General features: G+C 33.2%; 1 protein-coding gene across 1 annotated transcript in view; it reads right to left on the bottom strand.

Moving 5' to 3' along the window:
- LOC143224794 (apolipophorins-like) overlaps positions 1–17,599 on the bottom strand; it is a 145,321-nt gene that overhangs the window by 75,042 nt on the left and 52,680 nt on the right. The window contains exons 10-12 of the mRNA XM_076453108.1: positions 16,669–16,818; positions 10,242–10,389; positions 8,769–9,052 (exon numbers count right to left, since the gene is read on the bottom strand). Coding sequence (XP_076309223.1) covers positions 8,769–9,052; positions 10,242–10,389; positions 16,669–16,818 — 582 coding nt within the window. The remainder of the gene's footprint in view (positions 1–8,768; positions 9,053–10,241; positions 10,390–16,668; positions 16,819–17,599) is intronic.

Below are 17,599 nucleotides of genomic sequence, written 5' to 3'. Positions count from 1 at the left end.
GGAACACCCAAAAAATAAACACTGTTATTCATTGCTAACTGCATTCTTCTTCTCTGAATACAATCAGATGATCCACAACAGAATATCACATGTAAACAGTATGAATAAATATTCTACCAACCTGTTGGATATGATAAAAGTTGATTATTTTAAGCATTAGATGTGATGTTAAGTTACTAGGTATGAATCATATGTTGTGTATACAATTTAATTGTTGTACTAGGCTTTCCTAATGTTACTGCCATTTTAATTGAAGCTTCTGAGTTTTTATGTTGTCTCTATTACTGTTGATACTAGAGGGCTAGATATTTTTAGATATTCTGTTGCATGTTATAAGTAATTGCAGATACAAGAAAGCAAGTTAAGTGAGAGATAATTAGACAAATCTACACTAAACAATTGGCAGTTAAGTTGTGACAGGAAATTTCTAAAGAAATTACTGAAGAAATTCAGTCAGAAACAGTTAAGTCAGTGAATGTCAAATTAGACTGCAAGATCATTAGTTTATCCATAATTTGTGAGATTTTAAAGTGAGTTTTAGAGTTTAACAGAGATAAACAGAATAGTCTGTCTTGTCAAAGGGTGTTCTAGAGTAACTGAACTCCTCTTTACCAAAGTCCATACTTTAGTAAAGAGGAGACATTATTTAGAGTTCTAGAAACAACTGTGATAACCCACAGGAAATTATAAGTGAATTTATTGCAGATTTTGTAGTAAGAAACATAGAGAAATATAAATTGTCTTGTTATTTGAATTCTAAAGTAATTGAATCAGCCTGTATAGACTTTTTGACAGGAAAAGGGAATTATTTAGGATTTTAAAGACAGAAATGTAATATTCCATAATGCACAGAATTTTTGTATATATGTTTGACTTGTTTTAAATATATTATTTTACAGCAAGAAAATTGTGTGCTGTTCATTTATTGCTAACAAGTCACTTACTGTAAAAAAAATCCTATTCAACATGTATAAAACCTCAAAACAACATTGTTGTTTAAATTATACCACCTAAGTATATGGCAAAGCAGCTATAAATAGCAGTGACAAAGTGAGCAAGAATGGAGAAAAGTAAAGTTAAAGAGAAGTTCAGTCAGAGAAAAGTTAGAAAAATATAAAATTAGGTGTTGGGGGGAATGAATATCCTTAAGTTAATGGTTGATATGTCAAAGTGAGATTAACAGTTTGATAGAGATAAGGAATCTCCCTCCAGTATTACAGTAGTATGTTTGTGAACTTATACTGCTAGAATCCAGGTTTTGATACCCATGATGGATGCACTTTAACCACAACAACAAACAACAGAGATAAGTAGAATTGTTTGTCTTTGTCAAAGGGTGTTATAAGCTAACTGAACCAGCCTGTGTGAACTTTGATAAAAGAAGACAGTTATTAGAAGTTCTGGATACAACTGTGGTAATCTATGAGGCAGCATAAGTGAATTATTCACTGATACTATTGTGAGAAATGTAGAGAAAAGTAGTTGGGCCTGTCAACTTGATTCTAAAGTCACTGAATTAGCCTAAGTGAACTTTTAACAAGAAGATAAATGAATGTCATTTACTGTTTGAATGTATCTTTAACAAGTCACAGATATCTACTGTGGAAGAATCCTTATTTCACATCCATATACACACCATAAAAGTCTAAATGTTCCTGACAATTTGGCAAGCTAGTCAGGATTATATGGTGATAAACAGCAGTAGAAAAAAAAATGTGAACAACAATGAGAATAAGTAGGTCTATATATATATACAACTGTAATTGTAGCACAAATAGTGTGGAGATTACAACCAAACTATATAACCATGTCAAATTTTGAAAAATTGATAGAAAGAAGAGTGTCTTGGATTAAAAGACAGTGAACTATGAGAGTTTGTTAAACAAAGATAAGAACAATATAAAGAAGAGTGTAGGCAGAGAAGAGAAGAAAAAAAAAGAAGTGAAGAAGTAAAAAATGAAATAGAAAAAGAACCCCAAAATGACAATGGGGTCAGGGCCAGCTGACTCAAGCTGCCCAAACTTGATGAACAGAAAGATGATGTGGTTGGATTCCTGGAAAGATAAAAAAATTCCCTCATACTCAGAATTGGGACAAAGGTGATTGGTCAGTCTATCTCAGCTCACTTCTCACAGGAAAAGACCACGTAAATGCAGGCATGACACAAACTATGACAAATTAAAAGTAGTTTTACTGAAATGATATGAACTTACTGAAGGTTTTTGCAAGAAGTTCAGAGAAGTCAAATTTGAAACTAAAAAAAACTATACTGTAGTTTGTGGCACTTCTGCAATAATACTTCAGAAGATGGATTGGCAAGCCCAAATGTGACAATTGTTTTGAGGAACTGACAGAATTAATAGTATATTAACAGTTCATAATCACATATTCAACTGACATACCACTGTTCCTAAAGATGTGGAGGAGATAAGCTGGCAAAACAGTATATGGAAGCCCATTGGGGGAGTATAACTGGCAAGTCCAAAAATATCCAGTGAAATTTGAAACCAGTGATGGCTGACCAGAAGAAGAAGTTTATGAAAGGTGAAAGGAGGTTAACAGAAAGATGGCGGAAGAAATGTTATATTTTTTATAAAGTCGAGCAAATTGCAAAGGAGTGCAAGTCCATTACCAGTAAGCAACAGCAGAAATCTCAATCTAAAGCAGCTAGAGCTATTTACAAAAAATAATGCTGGTAGGAAACAAGAAAACAGTCACTGGCACCATGAATGTTATTGCTAGAAAGAAACAGAACCAAGAAAACACATTATATTCAATAAATGCTGTGCCATTTCCATGATTGATTATTGCACAACTAATGATCATCTCAAGTCAAGAAATGGATTAACAGTACCAGTAGTGGCTGGAACATGTTACAAATATCAAGAGGTGCTAACAAATCAAAATATGCCAATATGTAAAGGCTATGTCAAGGACAAGAAAGTGAAGGTTCTGCAAGACACTGGGTGTAGTAGTGCAGCAGCGAAAACAAGTCTAGTTTCTGAAGATCAGATGACAAGCAAGGCATGTGTGTGTGCTAAATGATGGAACAGTGAGAAAATATTTCACAGCAAATATAAAGGTGAATATTCCACATTATGTAGAGGTCTTGTTTATTGAGGAAATACTGTATGACTTGCTGATAGAAAACATACCAGGTGGTAAACGTTTTAAGGATGCACAGAAGAAAGACCATTCACCACAGACATTTCAAGACACTGTCCAAAAGGAAGTCAAGCACAAGACAAAAAAGAAAGAGAGTTACAGAAACAGAGGACAAGAAAGAAGTATTGAACCAGACATTTCAAAGTTACACAGAAAATTTCAGTTATGCTACTCACAGCCAACAATGAATTCAATGAATAGTGAAAAGGACCTTTCACAGTACACAGTACAGTACCTTTGTCCCAATTCTGAGTATGAGGGAATTTTTTTATCTTTCCAGGAATCCAACCACATCATCTTTCTGTTCATCAAATTAGTTGTCCACAGAATGTGCTATAAAGTGAAAGTTATTGGAAAAAACCATGGTCTATCACACTAATCTGTTGAAGAGGTAGTTTGAGAGAAGAAAACTTATGGATGCAGATGATGATGCACAGATGGACATGGCAGATGTGGCTGTCACAGAAGCAGAATCGGAAAACAATACCTTTTTTAAAAAAGATAAGGATCCTCTAGACCTAAGAGCACTGGGTGGACATGAGATGTACGAGGATGTCAACATAAATGAAGAACTGACTGGTAAAAAGAAGAAAGAGGAACAGAATCTAGTGTGTCAATATATAGATTGGTTAGGAAATACAAACACCACAAAACATGAGACCAAGACTAAAACAAGAGATTCTGTAAAGTAGAACCCCTACTGAAGACAATATACTAGGAGAGACAAAAAACGGAACTATGACTGTTGGTGAAGGCTACATAAGAAGACTCAGTATTTCAACTAAGAACAGTTTTTATTTTTTGAAAAAAATTACTTTAAATATTTTTCATGAAGAAAGGCTTATTGTTGGATTGTGTTGTGTAGGCATTCTTTATTAATTTATTTTGTAATATTTCATAATTATTTAGTTTTTCTATAACAACAGAGTTGAAAGCAACTAATTGAAAGGCAATAATTATGACAAGTTTTTACATAACTTGGAACACATTGTACATTGTATTCGTAATTCATTGATGTCGAAGTTATAGAAATTTATAGAGGACTCAGTGGCAAACATATAAATAATAGTAACAAAATGAGTAAGAATGTAGAAAAGTTCAGTCAGACAAAAGGTTATAAAAAAGTGAAACTAGCCATCTGTAGAGCAAATAGCATTAATGGGTGATATATTGAAATGAAATTAAGAATTTGATAGAGATAAAAAGAATAATTTGTATTATTGAAGAGTGTTCTAAACTAATTGAACCTGCTTGTGTGAACTTTGTCAAAAAGAACACAGTTATTGGAAGTTCAGGATACAACTGTGGTAATTTATGAGGCAGCATAAGTGAATTATTCACTGTTACTATTGTGACAAAAGCATGAGAAAACAGTTCAGCTTGTTTACTGGATAATAAAGCAATTCATTTAGTAGAATTCGTATTTTGACAATAAGAAGAAATATGTATAGTGTTTAAGATATGACAATGATCTCCACAGTGTAAAGAATTTTTGTACATACATTTAACTTGTTTGGAATATATACATTACTTTGAAACAAGTGGAGTGCTTGCTGTTTGTTCATTGTTCAAATTTACCTACAATAAGTTACAGATGTCTACTGTAAAAGCATTCTTAGCCACATCCACATATATACACTAAAAGTTTGACACTATTGGAAAATGTTAATAGACCTAACATGATACCCTAAGATACTGTTTTAAAGTAGAATACCTTTACATATTACAAACTTCATGTTTAGTTTTGGAAATATAACTTAAAGCAGAACTATATTATAAATATTTGTGTGCTTTGCTTAAATTGTTCACACAGATGTGCAAGAAGTTTCAAATAGTAAATAAGTTAAAAGATTCTAGAGCTATAGTATAGTATAGTATAGGATGGTCAGCTATGATGTAAATTTTTTTTAAATTGTTGTCTTTAAATTAAATGTTCACTTCAAGACAAATTAGTACATGACACATCACAAAATAGAAAGTTATCTTTCCTGCCAGTATATCATATGCACTCTAGAAGCGACAAACCTTAAATTTTGACACTTAGTAGACATGGAAAGAGGTGTATTTCATAAACAAATATGTTTTGTTTATGTATTTTCTTTTTGCATTAAACTCCATATACAGGCTCAACTGATCAACATATAATTACATTTGATCACCAAATTATATATTAGTATATTTTTTTCCAACTAGGAATCTGTTAATGCTATTTCTTTAACTGACTCCATAGTTTGGTTACACTACCATCTCCTATAAACTGTGTAATATTGGGCAACATATAATTACAGCTCATCACCAAATGGTTCCTAATTGATTTTTTTTTTTAACTGTCACATTTACTAATGCTTTTGTTTTAATTTACATCCACATCTTGGTTATAACACCAGTTTAGGGACCTGTGCACAACTGGACAACATGTAATTAGAAAATGATCATTCAAATGGTTCATCAGTGATTTTTTTCATGTGTGAAATTTACAATCTTTAACTGATACCCATAGTTGGGTTACAGCCCTAGCTTACAAAAACTTCAACATCAGAATATAATAACTACCATTTCAAAAAACTGGTCTATTGGCATCATGGATCACAAAATCTGAAGCAACAAAAATATTGTGACAAATACCCCTAGAATTATTAACGTGAAAAGGAAGAAAGGTACACTTATTATTAAATTACTTGAGCCATTACTGTATTATATTCATTTCAAACAACCTATCTTATCAAACTGCTAACTTTATGTGCCATTTACCTTGAATCAAACTTAAACTAGAAAGTACAAAAAAAAATAGCTCTTTTAGACTAGCATACTAACTTCCCATTGTGTGGCAGTTCTTTCACAATAATTACCATCAGAAAGTGCTAGAGTGACAGGAATTTCGACTATAAAACATATTACATGTGTGATGGCAGTGCTTGCAGTTTTTGAGAATTGGTAGACCACAAGCATATGATAAAATTAATCAAACATTTCTTATTGTTTAATAATGTGGGCTTTTTAAGAAATTTAAGTTTAATCTTCCTTATTTTTGCTAGACTAGAGATACAGAAGACATGTAAACATTGCATCAATTTACAACATGACATTTATTATTAAATAAGAACTTATGAGTGAAAGTAAAGAAGAGTGTATAATAATATTTCAACCACATTGCTATATCTAGTGTTAATGAAGCCTTTTGACCAGTAAAGGGGTTTTCAAGTTGTCTTATACAGGGTGTTAGGAAAGTCACTGTGCACATATATATTAATAGACATGTTTCAATATACAATACATGAGGTAATATGAATGACAATTACAAACAATGTTGAAAGTGACCCCCGTTAGCATCAATACAGGCTTGGATCCTTCTTATTTTGTTTCTAAACACCGCTATCAGTTGCTGGCTTGAAATAGACTGAATAAATGCTGATTACAAAACTGCACAGTGACTTTCCGAACACGCTGCATAAGACACAAAGTAAAGGTCACGACACTATTTATATTATCCAATTGATAGGAAATGAACTAGATTAAGTTAGAGAAGTGTAATTTTTAATCGATTTTATTTATGTCATAATACTTCGGTATTATGTTTAACCTTTCTACAGGCAGCTGAGGAAAGGTATGCTTGAATCCATCAATAAGGTATGGAATGGACTAAATCTTACCATGTACAATGCAATACATACCAATGTCTTACAACACAACATTATTTTAACCACAAAATACAATATATATTTTTGCAGCATTTGTTCTATGTAAATGGAGTATTTACTCATTTCAATACTTGATTACTAAATTAAGCTTAATACACAACTTTAACTCCAGGAAGGATAATATTAGTATTTTTACAAATTACTCAGAAATTCCTAAACAAATACACTGCTGGCCAAAATCTTAAGGCCAGTGAACATAAAGAAAAAATATGTATTTTGCATTGTTAGACTCAACCACTTATTTGAGTAGAGCTTCAAAAGACTAAAATAAGAAAAGGGAAAATAAAAATAAAAAACTTTTTTAGCATTTAACAGGGAAAATGTGAACACTATGAAATTAGCCTAAATACTAGCTGGTGAAAGGTTTAACACCACACTAAAAAGAAGTCCTAAACAGGATAGGAAATGCCCAACAAGAGGTCTGAGTAGTGATTGCACAGCCGTCATTGCGAATAACTTCAAACATTCTCTTTGGCATGGTTGATATAAGTGTTTGCAGAAGGCTGGCTGGAATGATATTCCAAGTGGTAAAGATGGCTTCATGAAGATCATGCACTGTTTGGAATTGACGTCTATTACTATAGTTTAGTTTGGGTAAACATGCTGGATGGTCCAAAAGAATCACGTTATTTGCCATGAAAAAAGTCCTTTGTCCTGCAGGCATTGTGGATTGCAGCATTGTCCTGCTGAAAGATCCATTCATTTCCACACAAGTGAAGGTCTTCAGTCAATAACAATGCTCTCTTCAACATGCCAATGTAGCCAGCTGCTGTTTGATGCCCCTGTATAACTTGAAACTCCACTGTTCCATGGAAAGAGAAAGCACCCCAGATCATGATGGAACCTCCTCCACAGTGTTGTGTAGAAAATGTCTCTGGTGGGATATCCTTAACGTGCCAATTATGTTGGAAGCCATCTGGACCATCCAGGGTATATTTTTTCTCATCAGAGAACAAAACATTCTTCCACTTTTCTACATTCCATGTTTGGTGCTTCTCAGCAAAGTTTAACCGAGCTGTTTCGTGGTGTGGAAGAAGGCGTGACCTTTGAAGACATTTGTGTTTTTTAAAGTCTTTCTCTCATAGATGCCATCTTATTGTTCTTGAGCTGCATTCTGAATCCATAAGGGCCTTAATCTGGTTTGACGATTGGCTGGTATCTTGCCGGACAACCTGTTGAATCCTCCTGCTCAACGCCAGCGAAATTTTCTTGGGCTTATCACTTGAAATTCTCGTTCCGTATCCCTTAGGGTCTTTTAAGAAATTTGCAACAACAGTTTTACTATGCCCAATCTCACCAGCAATGGCACGCTGAGAGAGACCTTGCTTTTGCACCTCGACAATTCTGCCAAGTTCAAACTGTCAACTTTTTAGCCTTTGCCATGTTTTTGCCCAATATAACACAGAAGATGTCAGTGGGAAACGTTGACAATGCTAATGCTTGAACATAAATGAGTAAATTTCGTTACCTGTTTACTGATTAACACTTCGTTTCAGTATGGTCTTAAACTTTTGACCAGCTAGTATTTAGGCTAATTTCATAGTGTTCACATTTTCCCTATTAAATGCTAAAAAAAATTTTTTTTTGGTTTCCCTTTTTTATTTTCATCTTTTAAAGCTCTACTCAAATAAGTGGTTGAGTCTAACAATGCAAAATGCATATTTTTTCTTTATGTTCATAGGATTTAAAATTTTGGCTGGCAGTGTATATTAAAACTTTATGAGAATTGTGCAAGTTGACTAGATGCATATTTTTCTTTCTGCATTCGTTTTTACACATAATGGCAAAGAAATATAATTAGAAAAACATGTTGGATTTCTTAGTATTAAATACCAAGATATTCTGCATAAACACTTAGTTTACAAGTTGAAATTAAAATATGTTTAACTAATTTTATAAACTCACCTCAAGAAGATTAATTGAATGTCCAAAAAGATTAACAGTCAGGTTGAAAGACCCAGAACGAGGTAAAAATGATTTGGGATTGTAAATTGAGTTAATTTCCAATTCTGCTCCGATATTATGCTTTTCAAAGAAGAAAGACCACTCAACATTATTTGAAAACTTCCGAATATCAGTTGAAAATTTTTTAGTGAGGAAGTCATCTGATAACAAGCCTCGAATGTCCTGTTTATGAGGTGCAGAAGTTTCTTGTAGATTTGTTAAATGAGTCCACACAAATGCTCCAACTAAAACATAAAAGTCATTTTCAAACAAAATTAGATGTGATTTATTGTAGCATCTAGTAAAAAACAGTTCTGTTGTTTTTCCTTTCTGTAACAAATTAAAATATATGTGATTGTTAAGTATAACAGAATTACAATAGAATTTCAAATTGTTTCTTTTGTTTAAATTGAAGATCTTTAGATATTTCTCATATTTTGTATTTCTTCTCTCTGTGGTGGCTTTCACACACAAATTAATCATTATCATTAGTCTTCTCTGGAAAAATATACATCAGACTGTTAAGTTTATACATACATATATATATACATACAAGGTTGAATAGTAATGATAAAATGATCTGAATAGTCAAATTAGCAAATCAAGTGACAACCACAGCCAACATATAAAGTTATAATTTAACAGAATGTATCAAAACCAAATTTTGACATAATTTAACATTTCATAGGTGCTGTGATTCTACTGAAATTTGATCATTTTTTGGGAATGTTATGTAACACAAACAAACACAAAATATTCATAGTTTCAGATCGTAAAAATGTGTTCAAATTAGGAATTTAGAATTTTAAAGATGGAGATATGCCTTGCACTTCATGGCATTGTAAAACAGTGAAATAGTGTTCAATTTACATCACAACGATAAGAAAGTATGTATACCTGCCACAAATTGTACCCCAGTTTTTGGTAGCTAAATGTGGCATCTTTTACTAAGTGAGAATCCATGAACACAAATGTCAGTTGCAAAAGCTATTCATATGCCCTAAGCAACAGTACATAAATTAATCAAGAAGTATCTCCATCTGGAAGTAAAGACAACAGAAAATGGTTTTACAAAGATACAACTTCCATCAAATCTGCTGTTCAACCATTACATACTTCAAACACCTGAAGAAATAAAATTGGTATTCATGTTATTCTATATGAGGACATGTTGGTGGTTAAGTTACTGGATTTCTCTGCCACTAGACTGTTGAAATAACAATGTGAAACCAATGTCTTCATACACTAGATTAGATACACCATGACAGATATAGTGACAAGAACTGTAATGGCATGCTAAAGCTCTAAATTCATTTTAATTTAATATACTCAACCCTTTGTAAAATACATTGTTTTTTTCATTTACAGATATATTTTAGATACATATAATTGAAAGTTTAATAAACAAAAAAACATACAATCATAATGACCAACCTTGATTTATTTTTTCCCCTTCTAAAATGTGTTTCACTTTTTCAACAACCTCTTTGTTACCACACTTCATTGCTGCCAAATAAGATGCAATTCTCACTTCAGTATCTTCGTCTTGTTTTTCAAACAGCTCAAGAGCTGTTTGTCTCATCTGTTATACATAAAGTTTTTAAGGTCTGCCTTTCTTGGGATTTTATATCGATATCAAAATAAAATGTTGACATTTTGAAATGGAATAATGTACAGAAATTAACACTTCTTGTAAACATACAGCTTAAATGAAGCATAACAATAGTTATAAAATTAAAATATGCAACCTACCATAGGTAAAAAAAAACAAACACCTATTAACTATTACAAGATTAGAACTATGATTCCAAGTAATGTGAACTCTCATCACCATACCTAACTAAATGGAAGATTACAGTCTTGTGCACAAATTTATCTCTGTGTAAAAAGTACGCTTTCATTTGCAAGCTTTCACTTCTCTTACTGGAATTTTCATTGGATAACAATGTATCCAACAAAGGCTCTAATAAGAAGGTAAAAGCTCACAAATGAAAGTAAGATATTTTAACAGAGAGAAAAGTCCATGTATAATATGTTATGAGTCTTAAAAAAATAATTAAACAACAGATTGTCATCCAATGAAGTTAAATTTATTTAGCTTCATGTTTGCAGTTTATCCAGCTTTCATGTTATATTTTGTATCCACATTTTCTCCATCTATTAGTTTTTGAGCAATTAATTATGGTAAGGAGAAATTAAATATGTCAGAAAAAACTTAAGAATTTGCAGAAATGTTTTTGTTTGTTTTTTTGTATTTTGTGCAAAGCTACTCGAGGGCTATCTGCGCTAACCATCCATAATTTAGCAGTGTAAGACTAGAGGGAAGGCAACTACTCATCATAACCCACCGTCAACTCTTGGGCTACTATTTTACCAATGAACAGTGGGATCGACAGTCATATTATAATGCCCCCATGGCTGAAAGGGTGAGCATGTTTGGTGTGAAGGGGATTAGAACTCGCAACCTTCAAATTACAAGTCGAGTGCCTAAACCACCTGGTCATGCCAGACCTGCGGAAATATTATGTAGAGGAGTATAATAAGCATGGCAAGATAATAGAACAAATGAAAGAGATCTTTCATTCACAAATAATGATCAATTCCCAATTGCTTCATGATTCTAAGTGACTAGTGAGACACAGGAAAGGCTTCCCATCCTCTTCGAAAGAGAAAGACAAGATCAAAGAAATTTAGAACCAAGTAGCTATTCCTAGAATGCATGAAACAGAGGCAGGTTCAAGTAAGTATAAGTTGAAGTTAACAGCTTTCATACAACATCTTACAAGGATATAACAGCTAGATAGAAAACATCTGTATAAAAACAGTGTTAGCTCTTGTCAGTTAAGTTAGGCAAATGACAGAAACTTTTATTCAACTAAACACAACACAAGTTTTATTTATATATGCTTATTTTATAGTAAACAAAAGGTGTTGCATTTATTTGAATATCTGCATAGCATTAACTTTTCTTTTGAAATGACAGAGAATAAAGGTGTGTTTATACTTAAAACTAACATTTTCCTTAATTGAAAATGTATCACTCACAGTTTAGCTATGTTTCTCAACTTTTCAGTATGTCTGTTAAAGAGACTTGTATACAACTAACATTGAAGAAAAACTCCTACCTAATTTGACATGACATAATCTACTACAGGATACTGTCATCATGTAATAAAAGCCTCTACCAAAAAAATGGTGACACATCTCTGAGTTTGCCAACTCACATTATACATTTGCATTTGTAAATCTTCATTGTTTGAAGAGGAAAGTAAGAAATGTACACTGGAATTGAGAGCGATAATTGGAAACTTGTGATGAGATGTCTACTGGAAACATTTTTAGATATGGGACATGTTAACTTCCAAGACAATAATTCACCTCCACCCACAGTTTAGCTAGAATATTATGTTGAGATGGTGCATGGATCAATGAAAAATGTGCTTAAATGCTCTCTCTTCAGAAATTGTCCAAAAGAATTTCAAGGGGTGCAACATCCTACAATAGGAGCTCATCCATAGGGCACACCTGTGGGAGACTGCATTTCATCCCATCCAGGTCATACTCTTTGTTTGTATTGGAAAGAAAAGAAACAAAGAAGCTAGAGTTGTGTTGCAAAGATGGGCACAACTGGCATATGGCTGTCCAAGTTCTTGCACACAATTCACTGGACAGCCAACATGTATGGTTGGGACATATTCAAACTGTACATTATGTGTTCAGCTTAACCATTAGACCTGACAGGTCAAAACTAGATGTGGTAGGAAGGCACTTGTATTAAGTATCCATGCTTGCCTCAACTCTACTGTCAGACACTATGGTACTGATTCCAACTGCAGTAGGAGGCACTTTACACATATATATATATCTTTACTTTATCGTAAGTCTTTAAGACACCAATGCCAGCCAATGGAATAGTGTATGTGAGAGTTACATCATATGTTTATATGAAATACTCATCTTAACTGTACCATCGAACACCACGGGACTTACATCAGTGGTAAAAGAAGGGCACATTCGTTATATAGTAAGCATCAATACTACATGTTCGCTTCAACTGTACTGAACAGTGGCAACAAGAAAAGGGAATGTGAGATATAAATACTTATTGTTTATATATATGTAGCAAGTGCTCACCTCTACTCAACTGAAGAGATTTTATGGGATAGGCTCTTTTCAGGAAGATGGCACTGTATTATGCTTCACCAGTCCATATGTTGTGCATGCATACCTCAACTCTTCTATACAAGCTTTGACTGTAGGAAAGGGGTACAGTCATTTATTATGTTTTCATCTCAACTCTATGGAAAAACTCAGGTTACAAGATGGAGACACATGTAGCTTCAGTTATGTCTATGAGTTAGTTAAATATGGGGTGACCCACACTATACAAACAGTGTCACTACTTCCCCACTATTGACACTTCTTGTTCTAGCCCCAGCAGTTATATCTAAATTGGTGAGGTTTCTCTATGTTCCACTACTCCAGTGGTGAGGTTTTCTCATATTCCAATTAACGAAGGGTGAAAGACCCAGAGAAGGTGCCAAAATCCCCACTACTCCTTCAGTCTGGAATTTTTTTTTTTTGCTGGAAACAATGCAGCTGGTGATCACAAAACCCTATTCTTAAAAGCCAGAGAGCATGAGTCAGAGAGGTGCACAGAAATACATTCTTGGTGCTGGCTTTTTCCATTATAGTCCTTAGAATAGATGCAGTCTGGATCAAACAGTTGACTATATACGCACACCATGAAGACATCTCAAATGGTCTTCCACAACTGCCATCTCGTAGTGGGTACACGTAGAATCGAGGTGAATGGTGTACATACTTTCAATTATCCTGGCTTGATGTGGAGTTTGGACAAGTATATGCTGGGAGGTAACATAAGCCACCTTGAAGGATCATACGGAATAAAAGAGAGGACTTGAAAAAGAAATAGTACATTTTGTATTCAAAGATTATGAGGCAATGTAAGAGTGATGACCTGTGAAAATCAAAAACCATCAGGAGGCAAAACAGCCAGAAAGTATAGAGATTGGAGAGAAATGTGTAAAGAGAGTCTATATACATCTCTGGAAAAGTTCATCTAGGTGCCAGCAAATAAGAAAGGGAAAAGATGAAAAAAGTAATGAAAATAATCTAAGTATCTACATCCCAAGATGAATATGTCATTGAAAGAGTCAGCAGACTCATCTTGTAAAGGAAGAAAAACAGAGGTTTATGGTATGGTGCACAGATTTTCCAATAAAATAAGAAGTCAAGTCTGGATGATCCAAAGGAGTGTATAGTTAATGCTTGAAAACAAGAAGGTCCTGGAACAGAAGCCATAAAGATGGGTGGAGCAAAAAAAAAGTCATAGAACAGATTTAATGAACCATGACCAAGTGAACTGTCAATAAAGCAGGAATGAGAACAAACCCAACAAAAAGAGAAAAGTTGAGCTTGTTGATGTGAAGTGGGCTCTAATCCAGTATTAAACATAAAAAGATTTGCTCCATAAAAATGTTCTTCAGAGAGGGAAGCATTTGGGTAAAGAAGGATTGCTCAGACTTTGAGCACCCTTGGGGATTAATTGTTTCCTAACAAATAATCTTATACCAAAATGATTGCCAGACTTAAAGGTTAAAGAGAAAATCTTCAAATCTGGAGGGAAATCTGGTTTAAGAAGTGGTAAAATAGAGTAGTATGGGAATATTCCAGTTACTATGTTCATTCCTAAACAAGCCAAAAAACAAAAACCACAGAAGAAAAGTCAGGGTCTACTAAGTACATAACAAGAGATATATGGAGCATGCACTAAGAGAAGGAGAAGTTCTAAAGAAGCCAAACTTCCCAAAGTGGAAAGAACCTCACATGCAAGGAGAGAACAAGTATAAAATTTAATAATCATATATGACATATATGTTATAGTTCACAGGCAAAGAAGATAAATTGAACTTGGTTGAGATGAGAGCAGAAAACACCCAAAAGTACCCAACATTCTGTGGACATGAGAAAGAAACTGGATCCAATGATTAGTTCATCCCAACCAAACAGGCACCATGAAAAAACAGGAAAGTAAGAGAAGAGAAAACATCCAAGAATGGGTTAACAAGATATAAACAGTGAAATAACAGAATTGCTAGCCAGAGGTTATTAAAATGGCAAGCAAAGGCTTTTGTGATACCAAAAAATAAAAGAAGGGCAAATAATGAATCAATTGATTTGCTCAAACAAAATGGAAAACATTACAGAGAAACAAAGAGAGAACAATTAGGGTAGATGTGTAGGAATGTGTCCAACACATTGACCATAGCCAGCCACAGACTGGGTGAATAAGACCACAGAGGAGGGAAAAATGAAATGAAAAGAGGAAGGACAAATGAGGCTAATGTGAAGAAACAGAAAACGACTGTTAGCTGCAACTGAGAACAACAGTAGGTGAAGAGAAAAACACTCACAGAGCATATGCACATAATAGCCACTGGCAAAAAAGTGATAAACAAGACTTCTGGTAGAGAGAAGAGAAGAGAAGAAAAAGAGAATGGTCTGGTAACTGGAATGGAAAGGTGAGAATAAGGCTCATCCACATGAGGTATAGGAATTAAAGACAAGATCAAGAAACAGGAAAAATATTGGAATAGAATAAAGACAGAAGTGATACAATATCTGACCAAGTCACCAAGGTGAAAAAATATTACTGAAGGTATATGGACAAAGAAAAGGAGCAGGTGAATAATATGTATACATGAGCCATCAAAAGCACAAATAAATGCCTCAGATAAAAGGTGGAAGCAGAAATAAGGCATAAATGTGAACAATATCCAGCACTTTGGAAACTGAACAAAAACAAAAAATTTAAACATGTCTGGGCAATACAATGCGAAGGAGAAGCATGAAAATTTGGAAGTGTAAATACATAGTAGGAGTTAGTGCATATTGAAATGTATCAACTTCCTATTGGTGGAGGTCATTTTTTGGATAATGATGTTATCATACAGTAGCACAATTCACACATAATCACGTGAAATTATGTGGGAATTACTTCAAGGTTAGTGGCATAATTCTCTTTGTCATGCACGCAAAAGGTGTAAGAAAGATAGCTAAACTGTGTGAGATAACCTGGGTTATTACCTCTGAAATTACATTCACTTCAAATATGGTGGATGAATATTATTAAAGCAGAAAAATCACACTCATTAAACTTCTCAATATTTTTATATGTTTTTCTTCAATTTTAAAAAAAAACTGTTTCAACAAAAAAAATACAAAATTGTTTCATAGTCAATTTTAAGAGATTAGCAAAACAGAAAATTGATTACTGGTCTTAATTAAAATAAACCTAAATATATATCAACAAAATAGGAAACAAACAACAATTAATGAAAAAACACTCAAAAGCATTTTTTAGATATTATTTGCAATTTTTAATTTCCTCCTACATGATGTGTTATAAATTTTGGCAGTCAGTTGTTTTCAACTGCTTTTGCTTTGAGTCCTTATGTGTTTAATATTTCTCTGTGTTGTGCCTTTTAGCTGTTATATAGTATTTCAATTGTTAAATATTTTGTTAAAATTACACAAGTTTTGTCTCTACCTCATTCCACATGTATTTTGCCAAGTGAATAAGTTGTGCAATACTATGTCTTTTTTGTGTGTATTTTTTGTGAGTCTGTAGCAATTAACATTTTTATAGATTTTATAATCAAATATTATTAATTAATTAATTCAAGTTTAAAATATTATTATTATATAAGTACATTTTGTTGTTCAAATTTCCCTGTCACACCTTAAATTTAAGCCTTACACAGATGTAGAACTAAACAAGTGGATAAGGTAATGTATCTAAAGTAACTTTGAATGTAGTGTATTATTCACTGCTTACCTTATCTTCACAAGGTGAGCGACGGAATGCTTCCAAGGCTGCTACTCTAAGTGAGATAGAATTTCTGTTTGCTTGTGCACATTCTAAGATATCATCAGTAGCTTCTCCAGTTTCACCAAGATTTCCAAATGCTTTCAGAACAGCAATAACCTGATAAATAAGAGTTAGTTTAATCTTCAAATGTAAGGAAATGTTTTTACAATTGCTAATCTAGCAACATTTGTACAAAACCTTTTATAGAATACATTTTCATTCTATGAATCTTTGTAAAGCATAGTTAAAGTTGTTCACCATAATGGAAATCTAAAAGCTTATGAAACAAAAGAATATATATTAATAAAAAATAGTAATACGAGATTCTATATAAATATTTTTGGATTAATTAAAATTGGTTATTGTAATACGAATGGTACATAAGTAAATTACTATTTGTTATTTCAGAAATTTGCACAAGGCTACACAAGGGCAGTCTGCATTACTTCTCTTTAAGTTTGAACTGACAGACTAGAGGGAAAAAAGCCAATCAATAACAACTATCACCAACTTTTAGGCTATTGTAATCAAATAGTAGAATTTACTTATCACTCTTATTACAGTACACCTAGGACCTCAGTATGTGCAATACAATTTTGTAGCAATGGCATAAGGTGTTTGTCTTATAGCAAAGCCACATTGGACTATCTGCTGAGTCCATCAAGGGGAATCGAACCCCTGATTTTAGCATTGTAAATATATAGGCTTACCACCATACCAGTGGGGGACTTCAGAAATGGAATGCAAAATATGGATCATATGAGATTCATAGTCTAGTATACCAACAAATAGGCTATGTTTGGCCCATGAACTAACTGCTTTTGAATATTGCAAAAAAAAATTATGTTTGAAATATAATATTTATTAACAAGTAAATGAAAGATAACAGGTTTTCTAG

The sequence above is a fragment of the Tachypleus tridentatus genome, chromosome 1 (genome assembly GCF_004210375.1).
Source record: "Tachypleus tridentatus isolate NWPU-2018 chromosome 1, ASM421037v1, whole genome shotgun sequence".
In the NCBI taxonomy this organism is placed as follows: domain Eukaryota; kingdom Metazoa; phylum Arthropoda; class Merostomata; order Xiphosura; family Limulidae; genus Tachypleus; species Tachypleus tridentatus.
The sequence above is the reverse complement of the archived record's forward strand: the minus strand, read 5'-3'. Positions and strand labels throughout refer to the sequence as shown.